Below are 22,616 nucleotides of genomic sequence, written 5' to 3'. Positions count from 1 at the left end.
ACTATGAAGCAGCCAGAGATACAGGTGGAGACTGTCAGTGGGTATTAAGTGAAGCAGCCAGAGATAAAGGTGGAGACTGTCAGTGGGTATTAAGTGAATTAGCCAGAGATACAGGTGGAGACTGTCAGTGGTATTAATATGAACTATGAAGCAGCCAGAGATACAGGTGGAGACTGTCAGTGGTATTAATATGAACTATGAAGCAGCCAGAGATACAGGTGGAGACTGTCAGTGGGTATTAAGTGAAGTATCCAGAAATACAGGTGGAGACTGTTAGTGGGTATTAATATTAACCATGAAGCAGCCAGAGCTACAGGTGGAGACTGTCAGTGGGTATTAAGTGAAGCAGCCATAGATACAGGTGGAGACTGTTAGTGGGTATTAATATTAACTATGAAGCAGCCAGAGATACAGGTGGAGACTGTCAGTGGGTATTAAGTGAAGCAGCCAGAGATACAGGTGGAGACTGTCAGTGGGTATTAAGTGAAGCAGCCAGAGATACAGGTGGAGACGGTGAGTGGGTATTAATATGAACTAAGAAGCAGCCAGAGCTACAGGTGGAGACTGTCAGTGGGTATTAATATGAACTATGAAGCAGCCAGAGCTACAGGTGGAGACTGTCAGTGGGTATTAATATGAACTATGAAGCAGCCAGAGATACAGGTGGAGACTGTTGGTGGGTATTAAGTGAAGCAACCAAAGCTACAGTTGGAGACTGTCAGTGGGTATTAATATTAACTATGAAGCAGCCAGAGCTACAGGTGGAGACTGTCAGTGGGTATTAAGTGAAGCAGCCATAGATACAGGTGGAGACTGTTAGTGGGTATTAATATTAACTATGAAGCAGCCAGAGATACAGGTGGAGACTGTCAGTGGGTATTAAGTGAAGCAGCCAGAGATGCAGGTGGAGACTGTCAGTGGGTATTAAGTGAAGTATCCAGAAATACAGGTGGAGACTGTTAGTGGGTATTAATATTAACTATGAAGCAGCCAGAGCTACAGGTGGAGACTGTCAGTGGGTATTAAGTGAAGCAGCCAGAGATGCAGGTGGAGACTGTTAGTGGGTATTAATATTAACTATGAAACAGCCAGAGATACAGGTGGAGACTGTCAGTGGGTATTAAGTGAAGCAGCCAGAGATACAGGTGGAGACTGTTAGTGGGTATTAATATTAACTATGAAGCAGCCAGAGCTACAGGTGGAGACTGTCATGGGTATTAAATGAAGCAGCCAGAGATACAGGTGGAGACTGTTAGTGGGTATTAATATTAACTATGAAGCAGCCAGAGATACAGGTGGAGACTGTCAGTGGGTATTAAGTGAAGCAGCCAGAGATACAGGTGGAGACTGTCAGTGGGTATTAAGTGAAGCAGCCAGAGATACAGGTGGAGACAGTGGGTATTAATATGAACTAAGAAGCAGCCAGAGCTACAGGTGGAGACTGTCAGTGGGTATTAATATGAACTATGAAGCAGCCAGAGCTACAGGTGGAGACTGTCAGTGGGTATTAATATGAACTATGAAGCAGCCAGAGCTACAGGTGGAGACTGTTGGTGGGTATTAAGTGAAGCAGCCAAAGCTACAGTTGGAGACTGTCAGTGGGTATTAATATTAATGAAGCAGCCAGAGCTACAGGTGGAGACTGTCAGTGGGTATTATGTGAAGCAGCCAGAGATACAGGTGGAGACTGTCAGTGGGTATTAAGTGAAGCAGCCAGAGATACAGGTGGAGACTGTCAGTGGGTATTAATATGAACTATGAAGCAGCCAGAGATACAGGTGGAGACTGTCAGTGGGTATTAATATGAACTATGAAGCAGCCAGAGCTACAGGTGGAGACTGTCAGTGGATATTAATATGAACTATGAAGCAGCCAGAGATACAGGTGGAGACTGTCAGTGGGTATTAATATGAACTATGAAGCAGCCAGAGATACAGGTGGAGACTGTCAGTGGTATTAATATGAACTAGGAAGCAGCCAGAGATACAGGTGGAGACTGTCAGTGGGTATTAATATGAACTATGAAGCAGCCAGAGATACAGGGAGACTGTCAGTGGGTATTAATATGAACTATGAAGCAGCCAGAGATACAGGTGGAGAGTCAGTGGGTATTAAGTGAAGCAGCCAGAGATACAGGTGGAGACTGTCAGTGGGTATTAATATTAACTGAAGCAGCCAGAGCTACAGGTGGAGACTGTCAGTTGGTATTAATATGAACTATGAAGCAGCCAGAGATACAGGTGGAGACTGTCAGTGGGTATTAAGTGAAGCAGCCAGAGATGCAGGTGGAGACTGTCAGTGGGTATTAAGTGAAGTATCCAGAAATACAGGTGGAGACTGTTAGTGGGTATTAATATTAACTATGAAGCAGCCAGAGCTACAGGTGAAGACTGTCAGTGGGTATTAATATGAACTATGAAGCAGCCATAGATACAGCAGGAGACTGTCAGTGGGTATTAATATGAACTATGAAGCAGCCAGAGATACAGGTGGAGACTGTCAGTGTGTATTAATATGAACTAGGAAGCAGCCAGAGATACAGGTGGAGACTGTCAGTGGGTATTAAGTGAAGCAGCCAGAGATACAGGTGGAGACTGTCATGGGTATTAAGTGAAGCAGCCAGAGCTACAGGTGGAGACTGTCAGTGGGTATTAATATGAACTATGAAGCAGCCAGAGATACAGGTGGAGACTGTCAGTGGGTATTAATATGAACTGAAGCAGCCAGAGATACAGGTGGAGACTGTCAGTGGGTATTAAGTGAAGTAGCCAGAAATACAGGTGGAGACTGTTAGTGGGTATTAATATTAACTATGAAGCAGCCAGAGCTACAGGTGGAGACTGTCAGTGGGTATTAAGTGAAGCAGCCAGAGATACAGGTGGAGACTGTTAGTGGGTATTAATATTAACTATGAAGCAGCCAGAGATACAGGTGGAGACTGTCAGTGGGTATTAAGTGAAGCAGCCAGAGATACAGGTGGAGACTGTCAGTGGGTATTAAGTGAAGCAGCCAGAGATACAGGTGGAGACGGTGAGTGGGTATTAATATGAACTAAGAAGCAGCCAAAGCTACAGGTGGAGACTGTCAGTGGGTCTTAATATGAACTATGAAGCAGCCAGAGCTACAGGTGGAGACTGTCAGTGGGTATTAATATGAACTATGTAGCAGCCAGAGATACAGGTGGAGACTGTTGGTGGGTATTAGTGAAGCAGCCAAAGCTACAGTTGGAGACTGTCAGTGGGTATTAATATGAACTATGAAGCAGCCAGAGCTACAGGTGGAGACTGTCAGTGGGTATTAAGTGAAGCAGCCAGAGATACAGGTGGAGACTGTTAGTGGGTATTAATATTAACTATGAAGCAGCCAGAGATACAGGTGGAGACTGTCAGTGGGTATTAATGAAGCAGCCAGAGATGAACAGGTGGAGACTGTCAGTGGGTATTAAGTGAAGCCAGAAATACAGGTGGAGACTGTTAGTGGGTATTAATATTAACTATGAAGCAGCCAGAGCTACAGGTGGAGACTGTCAGTGGGTATTAAGTGAAGCAGCCAGAGATGCAGGTGGAGACTGTTAGTGGGTATTAATATTAACTATGAAACAACCAGAGATACAGGTGGAGCAGTGAAGCAGCCAGAGATACAGGTGGAGACTGTCAGTGGGTATTAATATTAACTATGAAGCAGCCAGAACTACAGGTGGAGACTGTCAGTGGGTATTAAGTGAAGCAGCCAGAGATACAGGTGGAGACTGTTAGTGGGTATTAATATTAACTATGAAGCAGCCAGAGCTACAGGTGGAGACTGTCAGTGGGTATTAAGTGAAGCAGCCAGAGATACAGGTGGAGACTGTCAGTGGGTATTAAGTGAATTAGCCAGAGCTACAGGTGGAGACTGTCAGTTGGTATTAATATGAACTATGAAGCAGCCAGAGATACAGGTGGAGACTGTCAGTGGGTATTAATATGAACTATGAAGCAGCCAGAGCTACAGGTGGAGACTGTCAGTGGGTATTAATATGAACTATGTAGCAGCCAGAGCTACAGGTGGAGCAGTGAAGCAACCAAAGCTACAGTTGGAGACTGTCAGTGGGTATTAATATGAACTATGAAGCAGCCAGAGCTACAGGTGGAGACTGTCAGTGGGTATTATGTGAAGCAGCCAGAGATACAGGTGGAGACTGTCAGTGGGTATTATGAAGCAGCCAGAGATACAGGTGGAGACTGTCAGTGGGTATTAATATGAACTATGAAGCAGCCAGAGATACAGGTGGAGACTATCAGTGGGTATTAATATTAACTATGAAGCAGCCAGAGCTACAGGTGGAGACTGTCAGTGGGTATTAATATGAACTATGAAGCAGCCAGAGATACAGGTGGAGACTGTCAGTGGGTATTAATATTAACTATGAAGCAGCCAGAGATACAGGTGGAGACTGTCAGTGGGTATTAATATGAACTATGAAGCAGCCAGAGATACAGGTGGAGACTGTCAGTGGGTATTAATATGAACTATGAAGCAGCCAGAGATACAGGTGGAGACTGTCAGTGGGTATTAATATGAACTATGAAGCAGCCAGAGATACAGGTGGAGACTGTCAGTGGGTATTAAGTGAAGCAGCCAGAGATACAGGTGGAGACTGTCAGTGGGTATTAAGTAGCCAGAGATACAGGTGGAGACTGTCAGTGGGTATTAATATGAACTATGAAGCAGCCAGAGATACAGGTGGAGACTGTCAGTGGGTATTAATATGAACTATGAAGCAGCCAGAGATACAGGTGGAGACTGTCAGTGGGTATTATGAAGCAGCCAGAATACAGGTGGAGACTGTTAGTGGGTATTAATATTAACTATGAAGCAGCCAGAGATACAGGTGGAGACTGTCAGTGGGTATTATGTGAAGCAGCCAGAGATACAGGTGGACACTGTCAGTGGGTATTAAGTGAAGCAGCCACAGCTACAGGTGGAGAATGTCAGTGGGTATTAATATGAACTATGAAGCAGCCAGAGATACAGGTGGAGACTGTCAGTGGGTATTAATATGAACTATGAAGCAGCCAGAGATACAGGTGGAGACTGTCAGTGGGTATTAATATGAACTATGAAGCAGCCAGAGATACAGGTGGAGACTGTCAGTGGGTATTAATATGAACTATGAAGCAGCCAGAGATACTAGTGGAGACTGTCAGTGTGTATTAATATGAACTAGTAAGCAGCCAGAGATACAGGTGGAGACTGTTAGTGGGTATTAATATTAACTATGAAGCAGCCAGAGATACAGGTGGAGACTGTATGTGTGTATTAATATGAACTATGAAGCAGCCAGAGCTACAGGTGGAGACTGTCATTGGATATTAAGTGATGCAGCCAGAGCTACAGGTGGAGACTGTCAGTGGGTATTAAGTGAAGCAGCCAGAGATACAGGTGGACAGTGTTAGTGGGTATTAATATTAACTATGAAGCAGCCAGAGACACAGGTGGAGACTGTCAGTGTGTATTAATATGAACTATGAAGCAGCCAGAGATACAGGTGGAGACTGTCAGTGGGTATTAAGTGAAGCAGCCAGAGATACAGGTGGAGACTGTCAGTGGGTATTAATATGAACTATGAAGCAGCCAGAGATACAGGTGGAGACTGTCAGTGGGTATTAAGTGAAGCAGCCAGAGATACAGGTGGAGACTGTCAGTGGGTATTAAGTGAAGCAGCCAGAGATACAGGTGGAGACTGTCAGTGGGTATTAAATGAAGCAGCCAGAGATACAGGTGGAGACTGTCAGTGGGTATTAAGTGAAGCAGCCAGAGATACAGGTGGAGACTGTCAGTGGGTATTAATATGAACTATGAAGCAGCCAGAGATACAGGTGGAGACTGTTTCAACCCAAGTTTCCTACATGCCACAGGAGTATGTTAGCCCTCTGAGCTAAAGCCTGATCATTAGCTTGGGCAGTCTTCAGGTCTCAAGGCAAGTTTACTCATCCTAGGAGCGGGGTTCACCGGTCCACCTCCATTACACTCACCCTCTCTGGAAGAGATCCACATTGTGAAACTTGTTCAGCTCTACAGAAAACTCCAACGTCCCCTGTACTTCAGACATGATATTTTCCAGGTCATCCCCTGCAGAGGAAAGAGAATATATCCATCGATATAAGATGGGTAAAAATGGAGTCCCAATAGACACATCTGGATGCATACTGTATTGCAGTGAGAGGAGCACACTGGAAAATGCTCTATAGCACTACCCCCATTGTTTTATGATTGAAGTGACAAAGCCATTAGCACCTTCATGATTCATCAGTGAATTCATGGCCAACGAAGCATCCTTTCATGCAAAAATACAAAAAGGCATTCACAAGGAATCAAAATCGAATCGTGACGTTTATCATCTAATCATTGAACACTGTCATTTTTCTTCTTCACTGTAGTGCTTCTATGACTCTGTTGACCTCCGGAGGCCTCATAGTGAGAGGCACACTGGCATTTAGGGAGGTAACCCCAGACTGGATATAGAAGCTCCTCTACACACACACACACACTCACTCACTCACTCACTCACTCACTCACTCACTCACTCACGCACTCACACACACACACACACACACACACACACACACACACACACACACACACACACACACACACACACACACACACACACACACACACACACACACACACACACTCCTCCACCATGGTTTCTAATTAGACAAACAATGAGTCATTCAGGAAGCGTTTGCCTTGGTCCTTCCATCTCCCAGGGAGCTATTCACAGAGCCAACACTCAACAGACTGCACACAACCTCAGCATGAGACATTGAGAGGAATGGAGAGAGAGACACCCGCGATGAAGTTTTAGAAAACGGTTCTAAATTGATGGGATGGAAAGTGTTGACTCACAATATCATGTTGAAGTCTGTGTTCTTTAAGACATTTACATGTACATGCTGGTCATTTAGCAGACACTCTCATCCAGAGTGATTTACAGTCAGTGCGTTCAACTTAAGTAGTTAAAACAACCACATATTTCACAGTCACGAATAAAGAATTCTAGCCTTCTTCTCATGAGTGCCTTCTGTCATGATAGTAGTAGAGGTAGTTGGCAATAGCATGGGTAAGATTGTTACCGCACTGTTACCGTTGCCGCACTGCTACTGTTACTATAGTAACATAGTAGCCGTTGTGTTTATTGCCTGTTTTGATTCAGATTTAAAGCCCAGAGGCTAACATGCTAAACCTCTACTAACGAGTCACAGTTATTCAAAAGTTGATAATTGAGCTTGTTTGATCCCCATTTAATAACTCTAACAAATCAAATAATATATGCCATTTAACAGATGATACATTTGAAATATACTGTAGATGGCCCACGGGAATGGAACCCACAACACTGACAGTGCGAGCTCCATGCTCTACCAACTGAGCCAATGAAACAACAGCATAGCCGTGCCTGTAGGACAGTAAACTAAACATCACATTTGCTATGTGACATGGTCTGCATTCAAATCTACTTCAAAAAGCTGTTTGTCCACATTAGACTGTTCTAGCTTCACAGACACATGAAAACAAAGGGATAACGGATCATAACAATCATTTGACGCCGTAAAGCAACTACGCAGAAGTAAGCAAGAGAAACGCAATAACAAAGCCTCGTTCTCCACCACTGTGTGGTCCATTATCCCATTGCTGTTGAAAACCAGCTAAAGGGAAGGAAGATATATGTCACACAGCATTGCTGCCTTCTGCTGACATGACTTCTTGTGTTACATGAACATGTGAGGGGGCAGGCACACACACACACACACACACACACACACACACACACACACACACACACACACACACACACACACACACACACACACACACACACACACACACACACCCCTGCCCAAACTGGCTACTTTAATAAAGGTTATGGTAGGGAACTGAGGTTTGTGCTGTCAGTCCATGGGTCATATTAACTGTGACCTGTCCTGACACAGAGCCTTGACCCAACAGCCTTGAACAGCTGGTGGAGAGAGAATATGAGGAGGATATTGTGCTGCTGTGTAAAGTATGCTGTATTGTACATCAGTGTTGTATTGTACATCAGTGTTGTATTGTACATCAGTGGTGTATGTTGTATTGTACATTGTATTGTACATCAGTGTTGTATTGTACATCAGTGTTGTATTGAACATTGTATTCTACATCAGTGTTGTATTGTACATCAGTGGTGTATGTTGTATTGTACATTGTATTGTACATCAGTGTTGTATTGTACATCAGTGTTGTATTGAACATTGTATTCTACATCAGTGTTGTATTGTACGTAAGTCTTGTATTGTACATTGTATTCTACATCAGTGTTGTATTGTACATAAGTGTTGTATTGTACATTGTATTCTACATCAGTGTTGTATTGTACATCAGTGTTGTATTGTACATCAGTGTTGTATTGTACGTAAGTGTTGTATTGTACATTGTATTCTACATCAGTGTTGTATTGTACATCAGTGTTGTATTGTACGTAAGTGTTGTATTGAACATTGTATTCTACATCAGTGTTGTATTGTACGTAAGTGTTGTATTGTACATTGTATTGTACATCAGTGTTGTATTGAACATTGTATTCTACATCAGTGTTGTATTGTACGTAAGTGTTGTATTGTACATTGTATTGTACATCAGTGTTGTATTGTACATCAGTGGTGTATGTTGTATTGTACATTGTATTGTACATCAGTGTTGTATTGTACGTAAGTGTTGTATTGTACATTGTATTGTACATCAGTGTTGTATTGAACATTGTATTCTACATCAGTGTTGTATTGTACGTAAGTGTTGTATTGTACATTGTATTGTACATCAGTGTTGTATTGTACGTAAGTGTTGTATTGTACATTGCATTGTACATCAGTGTTGTATTGTACGTAAGTGTTGTATTGTACATTGCATTGTACATCAGTGTTGTATTGTACATCAGTGGTGTATGTTGTATTGAACATTGTATTCTACATCAGTGTTGTATTGAACATTGTATTCTACATCAGTGTTGTATTGAACATTATATTGTACATCAGTGTTGTATTGAACATTGTATTGTACATCAGTGTTGTATTGAACATTGTATTGTACATCAGTGTTGTATTGAACATTGTATTGTACATCAGTGTTGTATTGAACATTGTATTCTACATCAGTGTTGTATTGTTCATCAGTGTTGTATTCTACATCAGTGTTGTATTGTTCATCAGTGTTGTATTGTACATCAGTGTTGTATTGTACATCAGTGTTGTATTGAACATTGTATTGTACATCAGTGTTGTATTGTACATCAAGTGTTGTATTGAACATTGTATTCTACATCAGTGTTGTATTGAACATTGTAACATGTTGTATTGTACATTGTATTCTACATCAGTGTTGTATTGTACATCAGTGGTGTATGTTGTATTGTACATTGTATTGTACATCAGTGTTGTATTGTACATCAGTGTTGTATTGAACATTGTATTCTACATCAGTGTTGTATTGTATCGTTGTATTAAGTCTTGTATTGTACATTGTATTCTACATCAGTGTTGTATTGTACATAAGTGTTGTATTGTACATTGTATTCTACATCAGTGTTGTATTGTACATCAGTGTTGTATTGTACATCAGTGTTGTATTGTACGTAAGTGTTGTATTGTACATTGTATTCTACATCAGTGTTGTATTGTACATCAGTGTTGTATTGTACGTAAGTGTTGTATTGAACATTGTATTCTACATCAGTGTTGTATTGTACGTAAGTGTTGTATTGTACATTGTATTGTACATCAGTGTTGTATTGAACATTGTATTCTACATCAGTGTTGTATTGTACGTAAGTGTTGTATTGTACATTGTATTGTACATCAGTGTTGTATTGTACATCAGTGGTGTATGTTGTATTGTACATTGTATTGTACATCAGTGTTGTATTGTACGTAAGTGTTGTATTGTACATTGTATTGTACATCAGTGTTGTATTGAACATTGTATTCTACATCAGTGTTGTATTGTACGTAAGTGTTGTATTGTACATTGTATTGTACATCAGTGTTGTATTGAACATTGTATTGTACATCAGTGTTGTATTGTACGTAAGTGTTGTATTGTACATTGTATTGTACATCAGTGTTGTATTGTACGTAAGTGTTGTATTGTACATTGCATTGTACATCAGTGTTGTATTGTACATCAGTGGTGTATGTTGTATTGAACATTGTATTCTACATCAGTGTTGTATTGAACATTGTATTCTACATCAGTGTTGTATTGAACATTATATTGTACATCAGTGTTGTATTGAACATTGTATTGTACATCAGTGTTGTATTGAACATTGTATTGTACATCAGTGTTGTATTGAACATTGTATTGTACATCAGTGTTGTATTGAACATTGTATTCTACATCAGTGTTGTATTGTTCATCAGTGTTGTATTCTACATCAGTGTTGTATTGTTCATCAGTGTTGTATTGTACATCAGTGTTGTATTGAACATCAGTGTTGTATTGTTCATCAGTGTTGTATTGTTCATCAGTGTTGTATTGTTCATCAGTGTTGTATTGTTCATCAGTGTTGTATTGTACATCAGTGTTGTATTGAACATCAGTGTTGTATTGTTCATCAGTGTTGTATTGTTCATCAGTGTTGTATTCTACATCAGTGTTGTATTGTTCATCAGTGTTGTATTGTACATCAGTGTTGTATTAAACATCAGTGTTGTATTGTTCATCAGTGTTGTATTGTACATCAGTGTTGTATTGTTCATCAGTGTTGTATTGTTCATCAGTGTTGTATTGTTCATCAGTGTTGTATTGTTCATCAGTGTTATATTCTACATCAGTGCTGTATTCTACATTATTTTGTCTAAAGTGTATTACACAATGGAAAAGGCGTAATTTATTTGGTTTAGTCAACATTTTCCCAAGTCTCACTTGAGCCCAGATCTAGTCAGCTGTTGTCAGTTGTCTCACATTGAGTCAAAAGCAGGAGCTCTGCATTTTCATCTCTCTGTCTGGGACATATACAGGCTACAGCTGGGACTGAACACTGTGTGCCTTACAGAAACACAGGAGGTTGCATATCAGTCAATCTCTCTCTCTCTGTCACTGGTTCTCGCTGTCACACACACACACACACACAATCCCAGGGTAACCGCTAGATCATGCTGACTGTCAACAGAAGTACTGTATATGGCAGAGGTTGCATTATCTCCCCTGCTAATCAACCGAGGCAGAAGTTGATCAATAGTTGAATGTAAATAGGTCACAGGCACAGTATCTCCAGACCATAGATTTACATAGAACTTTGACAGGATCTCTGTGATACACAAAACAGTTTCAAGGGTATTACATGTTTGCAATAATTCCCTTATTTCTACTGAGCGTGTCTGCCTGCGCTGATGATGATGAGGATGAGGGGAAGGATGATGATGAGGAGGAGGATGATGATGAAAAAATGGACCTCACCATCTCGTCTCTACTACTCTGTTGAGCCATCAGCTTCCATTTCAAAGTTGACTATTGACGTGAAGAAGCCTGCTGAATGTACAGTAGTGGGTTAGTCATAGCAATAGAAAAGATGTGTGGGTCTGATTGCACAATGTACCAGCCTGGTAACAAAGAATCCACATGCTGAATGAATGGCATTGAACCACAGAATTTAATAGATGCTGCTAAATGTGCCTGACCTACAGTACATTGTTCCAGCTACACATTGTCCCTCACCTACACTGCTCCAGCTACACATTGTCCCTGACCTACACTGCTCCAGCTACACATTGTCCCTGACCTACACCGCTCCAGCTAGACATTGTCTCAGGCTGGGTCAACTGCGGTGGCTTTGTCTCTCAGTTTAATCAAAATGTTCTCTATAGTCAGTTAAATGATGCTTACTGTATGTGCAAGATAAGCCAGAAAAGATCCTCTGTGAATCAAAGAGACCTTCACTTAAACTGTAGTTCAAGTGTTAAGACAGATGAAGTCTAGACAGAATACTAAGACCTGGAGATTGTTGTCCAGTATGATATGTTCTAGGTCTGTCCCCGACTAAAAAAATCTTGGTTGACGAAGAGTCTTCTGCTCTGTCGACAAATCGATTGGTCTGAATTTTTAAACGTGTATTTTTCCACATATAGATACATCCTATGTGTTTTAATCAAATCAACTCGATTCACTAAGCTTATCTGATGCTTTAAGCACACTGTTTGGTTAAATAATTAAGACACACAGATGACTAGAGGGAGTCTGACCAGCAATTGATTTGATTGTGCCAGGCTGGGCTCAGACTTGCTGCGCCGTGTTAAAAAAAGACAGCAAGTGACTGTGACAAACACCCGTTGCCTCTCTCTTCTCCCTGCTGCAGCGACCACCACAGAACATCAAAGTGTTTATCACACTGTCCATGTTGCTGAAGCTGCAACATAATTACAGCCATTCTGTGACCAAAAACATTCCCTATTCCCTCAACTCTCGCTCTCATTATGTGACACATGTATGCATCGGATGCACGTCACCAATAGGGCCTGACCTCTAGCATATCCTATGCTATGGGGTTTCATTATGTGGTTTCCTCTCTACTCACTTTCCTTAGGCAATAAGACAAGGGCTATTTTCTCGTCTCCTCATTCTGCTGCTGCATCCGCTCTCAACCCCACTTTGCTGGTAAACTTTGCTATTATGCACATAGCAACATGGTCGAGGAAAAGGTGCCAATTCAACAGTGCACTGGTGTGTTTCAGAACCGTGGACAGCGACCACTATCCGACGCAGGAGAAAGTGCATTTGTTTTAAAATAATATCATTTTTCTTCGCGTTGCACCATTGTTCTTACATAATTTAACCATATAGAATTTCAGTACCACATGTCAGACTGATGGACTGTGCCATCCCCACAGCCTCCAAATGGATCAGTCCACTCAGACAGGAACCAATAAGACAGGTGTCTTGTGTGGCATGATGTTCATGTTTTTATTTGTCACTGCTTGACTAAAGTCATCTCGGTCCATCTACAGCCTATTGATCAAACAATCGACCAGTCGACTAAATGGGTTCAGCCCTAAAATGCTCTTCACCATTTACCATGCTAGTAGCTGATGGGGATGCTCTGAAGTCCAATTACAATAGACCCTTTAATGTGCTGCTGCTTGTGGCCATATTCTGCCGTTCTGTTGAGCCTGCAGGTAAAAATCATTCAACTCTAATCATGACAAAGTGCCACCTGCTTGGGTTAAAGACACACTTTCAGATGACTATTTAATGCAGAGTATTATAACACTACTGAGTCTGAGGCTCTATGAGGCTATTACAGGTTACAGTGCTGAGGCTGGGGCTCTATGAGGCTATTACAGGTTACAGTGCTGAGGCTAGGGCTCTATGAGGCTATTACAGGTTACACTGCTGAGGCTGGGGCTCTATTGAGTTTAGGCTTACAGGTTACAGGTACTGAGGCTGGGGCTCTATGAGGCTATTACAGGTTACAGTACTGAGGCTGGGGCTCTATGAGGTTATTACAGGTTACAGTGCTGAGGCTGGGGCTCTATGAGGCTATTACAGGTTACAGTACTGAGGCTGGGGCTCTATGAGGCTATTACAGGTTACAGTACTGAGGCTGGGGCTCTATGAGGCTATTACAGGTTACAGTACTGAGGCTGGGGCTCTATGAGGTTATTACAGGTTACAGTACAGAGGCTGGGGCTCTATGAGGCTATTACAGGTTATATGCTAGTGCTCTATGGGGGACTTGAGTTGGTCACCACTAATCTCTCAACCACAGCAAGCACAACAAGCCCCTGGCTCTTCTCTCACTGACCTGGCTTGTATGTTCAGCTTGCAAATAGACTGACATTTCAATAACTGAAATAAGGACAAAACCCAGTACACTCGTAGTATTCATACATTTGCCTACAAGTAGTTCGTAGACCTGAAATAGTCTAGAAAAATTAAGGTCAGCACAATAATATGGATTTAAATGTTATTTTTCACCACAGACTTTCCTACCTGCAGTCTGCGGGTATTTTTCTCCTTCTAAGAGTATAACCAAATATCTCAGGATCAGACATTATTCAGAGTATAGCAGCCTACTGTAGCTACTTTCCTATATTTGGAGTGCGTATTTGGAGAGTCATAACTGAGACAACTGGCCAAGCGTAGACGTAATCTTAGGACAGTCGCAGTGTCATGACAACCGGCTGAATGTTTACACAACACCGTCACATGACAGGAAATGAATCTCACACTCTCACTTCATAATGAACCTCCATCTCATGAAGCAGACTAGAATAAAAGGCAAACACACCGTCCCTACAAATAAATAGAACACACTGGAATACAACAACACCATCCCACAGAATAGACACTCCAGCACACTGGTATCCTTATACTCCATGCCACACAATAAATGAAATGGCTATTTTCTTGGTTTAAAGACAAATCAGCCTAAATTTGTTGTTGAGCTACAAGAATAGCAGTAGGCTTATGCTGAACTTGTACACTGATCTGTCCCTCCATGCACCGACTGGAACTAGGCTATATGAGATGTGTGAACTACCCGCTTCTTAAAAGTCACAATCCCCAGGAATGAAGCACCAAGTAAGGAAGGGAGCTGCAGCAAAAATATGTGATTCAGGGAGAGTCTAACTGACTGTGTAACGGAGAGAGAAGATTATGTAAATGGTGTGATAGTGAACTCCGGGCCAACTTCTTCTCAGGACATTAGCTACTGTAGAAATACTAGTTTCGTTCACAGTCACACACACATTTCTGGAAGGGTGAAGAGTGGGTGAGGGTTGCAGTGACTTACTGAACTTGCACTTCTGTTCTGTGCTGATAACAATGTGTAACATTTCTCCAAAGGCTCTAATATAATATATCATAGTAATTCACTCCATCAAGTCATCCAACTAGCCAAGGAACATAACATTGCTGTGGCCTGTGTGCTGTTGGTACAGCGGTTGGGGCTGTTGGCACAGTGGTTGGGGCTGTTGGTACAGTGGTTGGAGGGTTGATGGAGGTGGAATAAGATCTGTCTAACAGCAGATTGTGTGAAACGTCAATGCTGTCTTAACACGAAATTCCCATGTGGTCTGACTACATTTTGCCCGGAGCGGATGGACCTGGGTGGGTTGAAGTCAGCTGGAAAATCCTTGTTTTATCACTTCAGGAATCTGCTGTAGGGGTCTGCTGAGGTGCTAGGAAAGTAGACTGTTCACCAAGCGGACAGCTGCATGCAGTGTGTAGCAGACAAAGCACCTGCCCTCCACTAAGCAGCTATGGGGGTTTGCCAAATGTTTTCCATAAAATTATTTGCTCTGTGTGTGTGTGCGTGTGCGTGTGTGTGTGTGTGTGCGTGCGTGCGTGTGAGTGAGTGTGTGAGTGAGTGCGTGGAAGACACAACGTTCTACTGTTGGTATTTTAGTGATGCTGTTACAGCCAACGCTGCTATTATAGACTCATCAACCTTTTAACCGCAACTAAATTATGAGCTGGAGCGTCGGCAACAATTTAGCAGACAGGTCTGTTACAACCTTGTCAAAACATTCTGTTTCACAATACAGCAGCAAGCAACAGCCGGCCCGTTATATTCTCTGTCTGTCCCACTGCACTGTGATGGACAATGAGGATGCTAGCTACAATGTAACAAACCTTACCTTGCTCACTGATGCGCTGCGAATCCCCACGCAATAACCAGTGTCCACCACTGTCTAATATCCACAAGGCTTTGGCTTCACAACCTACAGCGACCCTTGCCTTTCAGATCTACGGAGGTATGATGCCTTGTTTGTGTTCAGTGGTTATATCGCTGCTGTAAGCTGCTGCTCACCGCTTCTCCTGCTGCTGTTGCCATGGTTATCCATTCAGCCCCTGTATCCTCGTCTTCTGCAGTGCAAAACACTAGAAGTCAGCCTCCTAGCTTAGTTTACGTTCCCCCCATCATGACAGTAATGTTCAATTTGTCTAAGTGGTGCGCCTGGCCTGTCTCGTGGTTTAGCTTCGTGTTTATCCTCTTTCTGGTGGTTGACACATCGTTTCGGGAGAATATTAACAGTCAGCATGCACAGGGTGGACCAGAGTCCTGCCGTGGCTGCTGCATGCTTGTGCACTGTGCTTACAATAGACGGGCTGACGTCAACGCCGGCTGAGAAATTAAACACTGAAAGAGTCCACCTGACACCTTTCACCATCGCTATCAATACAAATACAATAGGCTATGTTTACAGTCATTAGGTTGTTAGCATTTCTTAGTTCGGTGTATTCTACAACAACTAGACTATTATGGGATTGAGAAGCAAAATATGGAGTCGTGGAGTTAAGAGTTCAGTAAACACAAGAAGTTAGAGGGGTGTTCAACAACAATGACAGTAATCTAGTGATATGGTTTACCAAAGAAAACCTTTACAAAAAAATACAAATTCCTGGTGAACAGGTTGGAGCACTCATAAACACACAGAGATATACATTTTATCACGCTCAGGGTTTATTCCATGATCTGATGCCTATACAGGTATAGCCTACTGACATTTTGACGTCACATGACAGGTTCCTCAGGGTCAAGGAGATATGTCAGGTACCAGTAATAACATTCCCCAGCGGCTCAACATCTGTAGGTCAGCAGGCTATTGTGCAACTCATCTCCACTTTCATAGTTACTCTTCTCCATCCTCTCTCTCTCTCTCTCTCTCTCTCTCTCTCTCTCTCTCTCCCCCCCCCATCCCTCCTCCCCTCTCTATAGTATAAAGCCTTATCTTAGTACCCACGGTTCATCTCCTACAGGTTCTACCCATCATTATTCCTATGCGTCTGACAGAAGAGGGATTGCAGGTGTGTAAACAGAGTCATGTGACCAGAAGCATCTAGAACCATCTGCTAAAGGTATAAACACTTCCTGTAGTTATCTATATAGTTATCTGTATGTGCTGTTAGGACCTGCGGAGTGAAGTATGTGTTTCTCTCTCAAACAGAAGTCCTGCGTTTAGCAAGATCATCATCAGAGCTGACACTGAGGCTGACTGGCTGCATATAGTTCATTTACTATGTAGGGCTAGGCTACTCGTAGCTCACAGTTCCTACACTATAACAGATGTATTGGTATCGAGCATACTAAAATGTTGCATAGGATTTCTGCCTAAAATGCTAAACTTGTGTCTTGCACATTCAGAGATGGTACATAGGATTTCTGCTTCAAGTGGAAATTGGTCATATAAGTTAACCATTTACAGTTGAAGTGGGAAGTTGACATACGGCTAAAGCCAAATACATTTAAACTCAGTTTTTCACAAATCCTGACATTTATTAATCCTAGTAAAAATTCCAAGTCTTAGGTCAGTTAGGATCACCACTGTATTTTAAGAATGTGAAATGTCAGAATAATAGTCGAGAGAATGATTTATTTCAGCTTTTATTTCTTTCATCACATTCCCAGTGAGTCAGAAGTTTACATACACTCAATTAGTATTTGGTAGCTTTGCCTTCAAATTGTTTAACTTGGGTCAAACGTGTCGGGTAGCCTTCCACAAGCTTCCCACAATAAGTTGGGGGGAATTTTGGCCTATTCCTCCTGACAGAGCTGGCGTAACTGAGTCAGGTTTGTAGGCCTCCTTACACGCACACTCTTTTTCAGTTCTGCCAACACATTTTCTTTAGGATTGAGGTCAGGGCTTTGTGATGGCCACTCCAATACCTTGACTTTGTTGTCATTAAGCCATTTTGCCACAACTTTGGAAGTATGCTTGGGGTCATTGTCCATTTATAAGACCCATTTAAAAAAAATGTTTAAGCTTTATTTAACTAGGCAAATCAGTTAAGAACAAATTCTTATTTTCAATGACAGCCTAGGAACAGCGGGCTAACTGCCTGTTCAGGGGCAGAACGACAGATTTGTACCTTGTCAGCACAGGGATTTGAACTTGCAACATTCCGGTTACTAGTCCAACACTCTAACCACTAGGCTACCCTGCGACCAAGCTTTATCTTCCTGACTGATGTCTTGCTTCAATATATCCACCTAATTTTCATCCTCATGATGCCATCTATTTTGTGAATGGCAACAGTCCCTCCTGCAGCAAAGCACCCCCACAACATGATGCTGCCACCCCCGTGCTTCACGGTTGGGATGGTGTTCTTCGGCTTGCAAACGTCCCCCTTTTTCCTCCAAACGTAACGATGGTCATTATGGCCAAACAGTTCAATTTTTGTTTCATCAGAACCAGAGGACATTTCTCCAAAAAGTACGATCTTTGTCCCCATGTGCAATTGCAAACCGTAGTCTGGCTTTTTTTATGGCGGTTTTGGAGCAGTGGCTTCTTCCTTGCTGAGCGGCCTTTCAGGTTATGTCGATATAGGACTCGTTTTACTGTGGATATAGATACCTTTGTGTCTGTTTCCTCCAGCATCTTCACAAGGTCATTTGCTGTTGTTCTGTGATTGATTTGCACTTTTTGCACCAAAGTATGTTCATCTCTAGGAGACAGAACACTTATCCTTCCTGAGCGGTATGATGGCTGCGTGGTCCCATGGTGTTTATACTTGTGTACTATTGCTTGTGCAGATGAATGTGGTACCTTAAGGAGTTTGGAAATTGCTCCCAAGGATGAACCAGACTTGTGGAGGTCTACTCAAATTATGTCAATTAGCCTATCAGAAGCTTATCTAAAGCCATGACATAATTTTCTGGAATTTTCCAAGCTGTTTAAAGGCACAGTCAACTTAGTGTATGTAAACCTCTGACCCACTGGAATTGTGATACAGTGAATTCTAAGTTAAATAATCTCTCTGTAAACAATTGTTGGCAAAATTACTTTTGTCATGCACAAAGTAGATGTCCTAACCGACTTGCCACAACTATAGTTTGTTAACAAGAAATTTGTGGAGTGGTTGAAAAACGAGTTTTAAAGACTCCAACCTAAGTGTATGTAAACTTCTGACTTCAACTGTATGTAGTAGAAAGCCTACATAACCAACCCATAAAGTAAAATTTAACATCCACATATGACCAGCTATGTAAACTTTAACATTGATTTATCCTCCAATTGATGTCGTTCAATTGGTAACATACATTTTTGTCTTCTTCTAATGCGTCTTAAGGGAAAGTAATCTAAAAAAGTAACAGAATATAATCAGATTACATTACTGCGTTTAGGTATTCCAAAAGTTACGTTACTGATTACAATTTTACAAGAGATTACATTAGGAAAGTAGCCTGAGTATTTCTATCACCAAGTCTTATAAAAAGCCTATCACACACTCCGTCACATAAGACATGTACAAGCAAACAACCCTGTCTGTTTGGACCAGGACCTTGTAATAAAAAAATGTATCTTTCTTCACCTCAACACTTCAGAGGTATTCTCCGGGTACAGTAAAGGACCTACACGATTAGGATATCCTTGTTCCTCCATCACTCTACACTCTCCTACGGCATCCCTATTCCTAACCTGCAACATAATTATTAACAGAATTACACACAGCCAACACATATCATTATGGGGCACAGTGAAAGAGAGAGAGAGAAGGAGAGAGAGAGAGAGAGAGAGAGGAGAAGATAAGGTGTAACAGGAGGGAGAAAAGGCCTAGAGGCCTCCAACATGTCTTTTAAGTGTTGGTAATAAAACCTAGTCACCACCTCCTCAACAGCTCCTGTCCAATGGGAACCCATTGAAGCAGGTTTTATGTGTCCTCAGGCCCCAGTTTGAGCATCCCCAGCCCTGGTCCCACCAGTCAGTCCTCACCATGCTCTCCCAGCACCAGGACTGAACTTCAGAGGGAACTAACCTAAGATTCATGTCTGTGGCTCCTTTTGCTCCTTTACCTCACTCACTGTCTGTCTGTCTGTCTGTCTGTCTGTCTGTCTGTCTGTCTGTCTGTCTGTCTGTCTGTCTGTCTGTCTGTCTGTCTGTCTGTCTGTCTGTCTGTCTGTCTGTCTGTCTGTCTGTCTGTCTGTCTGTCTGTCTGTCTGTCTGTCTGTCTGTCTGTCTGTCTGTCTGTCTGTCTGTCTGTCTGCTCTTAAAGCCCTGCGTCGCCCAACACACCTAGACGGGGGCAAAACATGGAGCACCACTGTGCTGTCTTGACAAGGTAAGAGCTTTTTGAATGATACATGTATTGTGCAGTTATTTACATGTTGAAGTAGTAATATCTGGGTGGATTGGCACATTATTGGGATCCACTTGAGTGTGACCTTACTGTGGGAAAATCACGAGGTCAGAGTTCAGTCAGGCTTACTGCTGTCTTGACGTAATATATTTCCAGTCTGAGGACTTGCTAGTCAAGAAATGATGAAACAGTATGACATTCTCTCTGTAGCAGTGTTTCCCAAACATTTCCCCTAGAATCCTCAGCCATTCCACTTATCTGATCCATTCCAGAGCAAGACGATGTGATTCAAATACTGTCAATAAAGGCTAGATTAGTTGACCAGTTTAATCAGGTGTGCGACAACTCAAATAAATCAAATAAATGGTATGGCTTGGGGTACTAGAGGAGAGATTTGGGAAACATTGCTCGTTAGGAATCCACTCTTTTCATCACGGATAGATAAAGTAGAATAGATAGAATAATGACGAAATAACATTATATAAGAAAAAGACCTTACACATACAGTACTTTTTTATTAGGAACTGAAAATACTCACGCTTGAATTTATACAGCTTTGAAATTAGCCAGTGATGTTGTGGGCTGGTACCATTATAATATTTAGCTCTGCATGGATTATAGAAGCTCTGTGGCCAGAGGCCAAGATTGAGATAGCACAGCTTTATAATCTGTCCGACACTCACGCACACACACACGCATGCGCAGACTGTAAAACTTTTTTTGTGGGCATTCGAACATAGGAAAAATAAAGCTGTTAAGCCTTAAGAAGGCTTCCTCTCCTCCTTAGCTCTCCAGTGGGCTGGTTAACTGTGTCTTTGTCATGATTTAAAGCTCTGTCAAAAATCCATCTGGCCTCTCGAATAGCCCCTGTCACACGGACAGTATCATGTGGTGTGTGTGTGCCTGCTTGCCTGTGTGTGTGTCAGTGCGTGCATGCTGGCCTGTCACCTTTTGACCCACTGTGGCAATGAAAGTGACACACACACACACACACACACACACACTTTTTACTTTTATAGCCATAAAGATTTGTCTGGGGAATGCTACCAAATTATTAACATAGTAATTAAAGTGATTGATACCGCAGGGTTTAATTTGTAAGGCTGAGCAGCAGAGACTGGAATGAGGGTCCAGTTGGTGTAATTAAGACAGATGAGCCACGCCAGGAGAGCTGCAGAGCTGGCATGCTACACGGTCCAGGCTCTGTGACGCCGGGGGACAAGGCCATATGTGTGACGCCAGAGGCACAGGGAGGAGGGGGCCAGAAAACGTTCAAGCAATCTCTGGATGCTGGCGATGACACACTGTGCTTTTCACTCAGAGAGAGCGGTGACTGATCAGCGAGTTGTGATTGCTCTCTGTGGAAGATAAAACAGGCGCAATCTTAAATATGTTTATGTTCTTATCGTTAATGCCGTTGACATATCTTTCACAGCACAGTAGCACAGACTAGAACATCTGGCAGTTGTAGGATATTGATTTAGAATTTTCCCCTCAGAATAGAGTTGTTGCGTTTGTTACCCTGTTGGCTTGCTTTATAGTTTTATCAGTGGTCTGACAACATCGTATGGGGGAAAAGTCAAAACACAATTGCTTGTCCAAAGATATTTTCTGCAGCTCAAGAGCTGATGTTAAGACTGCAGTCAAGCTTTCCCAGACCACCATTGTCAAAACTATTGTTTGCTGTGACAGTTCATCCCCAGGGCTTGGGAGTCTATGGTGCACTAGGCATCAAGGAACACTAAGCTTCCCTTCCTGTATGTCACAGCACAGAGGGAATGTACATCTCTGTTGTGAATTAACCCCAGTTAGTGCCATTGCATTCTCTCTCTCTATGTTGCATTCTCTCTCTCTCTCTCTCTCTCTCTCTCTCTCTCTCTCCTTCCCCTCACTCTCATGTCTCACACTAAAACTGCTCTGCACAACTAGTGGCCACATATGGAGATGCAGGGCAAGTCCGTTTTACAGCAGCAAAGCTGTTACTTCAAACAACAAACGTCATTGAGCCCACGATAGAACAGCAGAGTATTTGACCGTGATGGTTTTCTTCTTAATGCTGGAGCTCCCAGCTACCGTTTAATATACAAAACCAAAACAATAACAAATGCGCCTGGGGGGCAGCCAGTGGCGCTGTTTGCCCAAATGCAGATTTCAGCTTTAACACGGCACCAATCCTATCTCTTTGTAAAAAAGACCTCTGTGCATACGGTCTCTGCCGTCACACACTGCCTTGGTGCCTTTGCCGTCACTCCATATCACCCTGCCTGTCAGCCTTCTGATAGAAGAAGAGGCTGTGGAGGGTTGAGCAAAACAAGGCCAGGGGAGGGAGAAAGAGAGAATTGCCTGTGGATCGGTCTGAGGACACACAGCACAATGTTGTTGCTTTATGTAGTACATTCATATGTAAGCCACAGGAGGTTGGTGGCACCTTAATTGCGGAGGACAGGGTCGTGGTAATGGCTGGAATGGGTATAAAACACATGAAATAGATCTACACTCATGTCTGACATAGATGTACA

General features: G+C 42.4%; 1 protein-coding gene across 1 annotated transcript in view; it reads right to left on the bottom strand.

The window, feature by feature from the left end:
- Positions 1–16,081, bottom strand: part of LOC112264642 (protein FAM135B-like) — a 79,210-nt gene extending 63,129 nt beyond the window's left edge. The window contains exons 1-2 of the mRNA XM_024441385.2: positions 15,657–16,081; positions 6,015–6,111 (exon numbers count right to left, since the gene is read on the bottom strand). Of these exons, the coding sequence (XP_024297153.2) occupies positions 6,015–6,091 (77 nt within the window). The 5' untranslated portion in view covers positions 6,092–6,111; positions 15,657–16,081. The remainder of the gene's footprint in view (positions 1–6,014; positions 6,112–15,656) is intronic.
- Positions 16,082–22,616: the final 6,535 nt, after the last annotated feature.

The sequence above is a fragment of the Oncorhynchus tshawytscha genome, linkage group LG13, assembly GCF_018296145.1.
Source record: "Oncorhynchus tshawytscha isolate Ot180627B linkage group LG13, Otsh_v2.0, whole genome shotgun sequence".
Classification (NCBI taxonomy): domain Eukaryota; kingdom Metazoa; phylum Chordata; class Actinopteri; order Salmoniformes; family Salmonidae; genus Oncorhynchus; species Oncorhynchus tshawytscha.
Note: the sequence above shows the minus strand (reverse complement) of the source record. Positions and strands in the feature narration are given on the sequence as shown.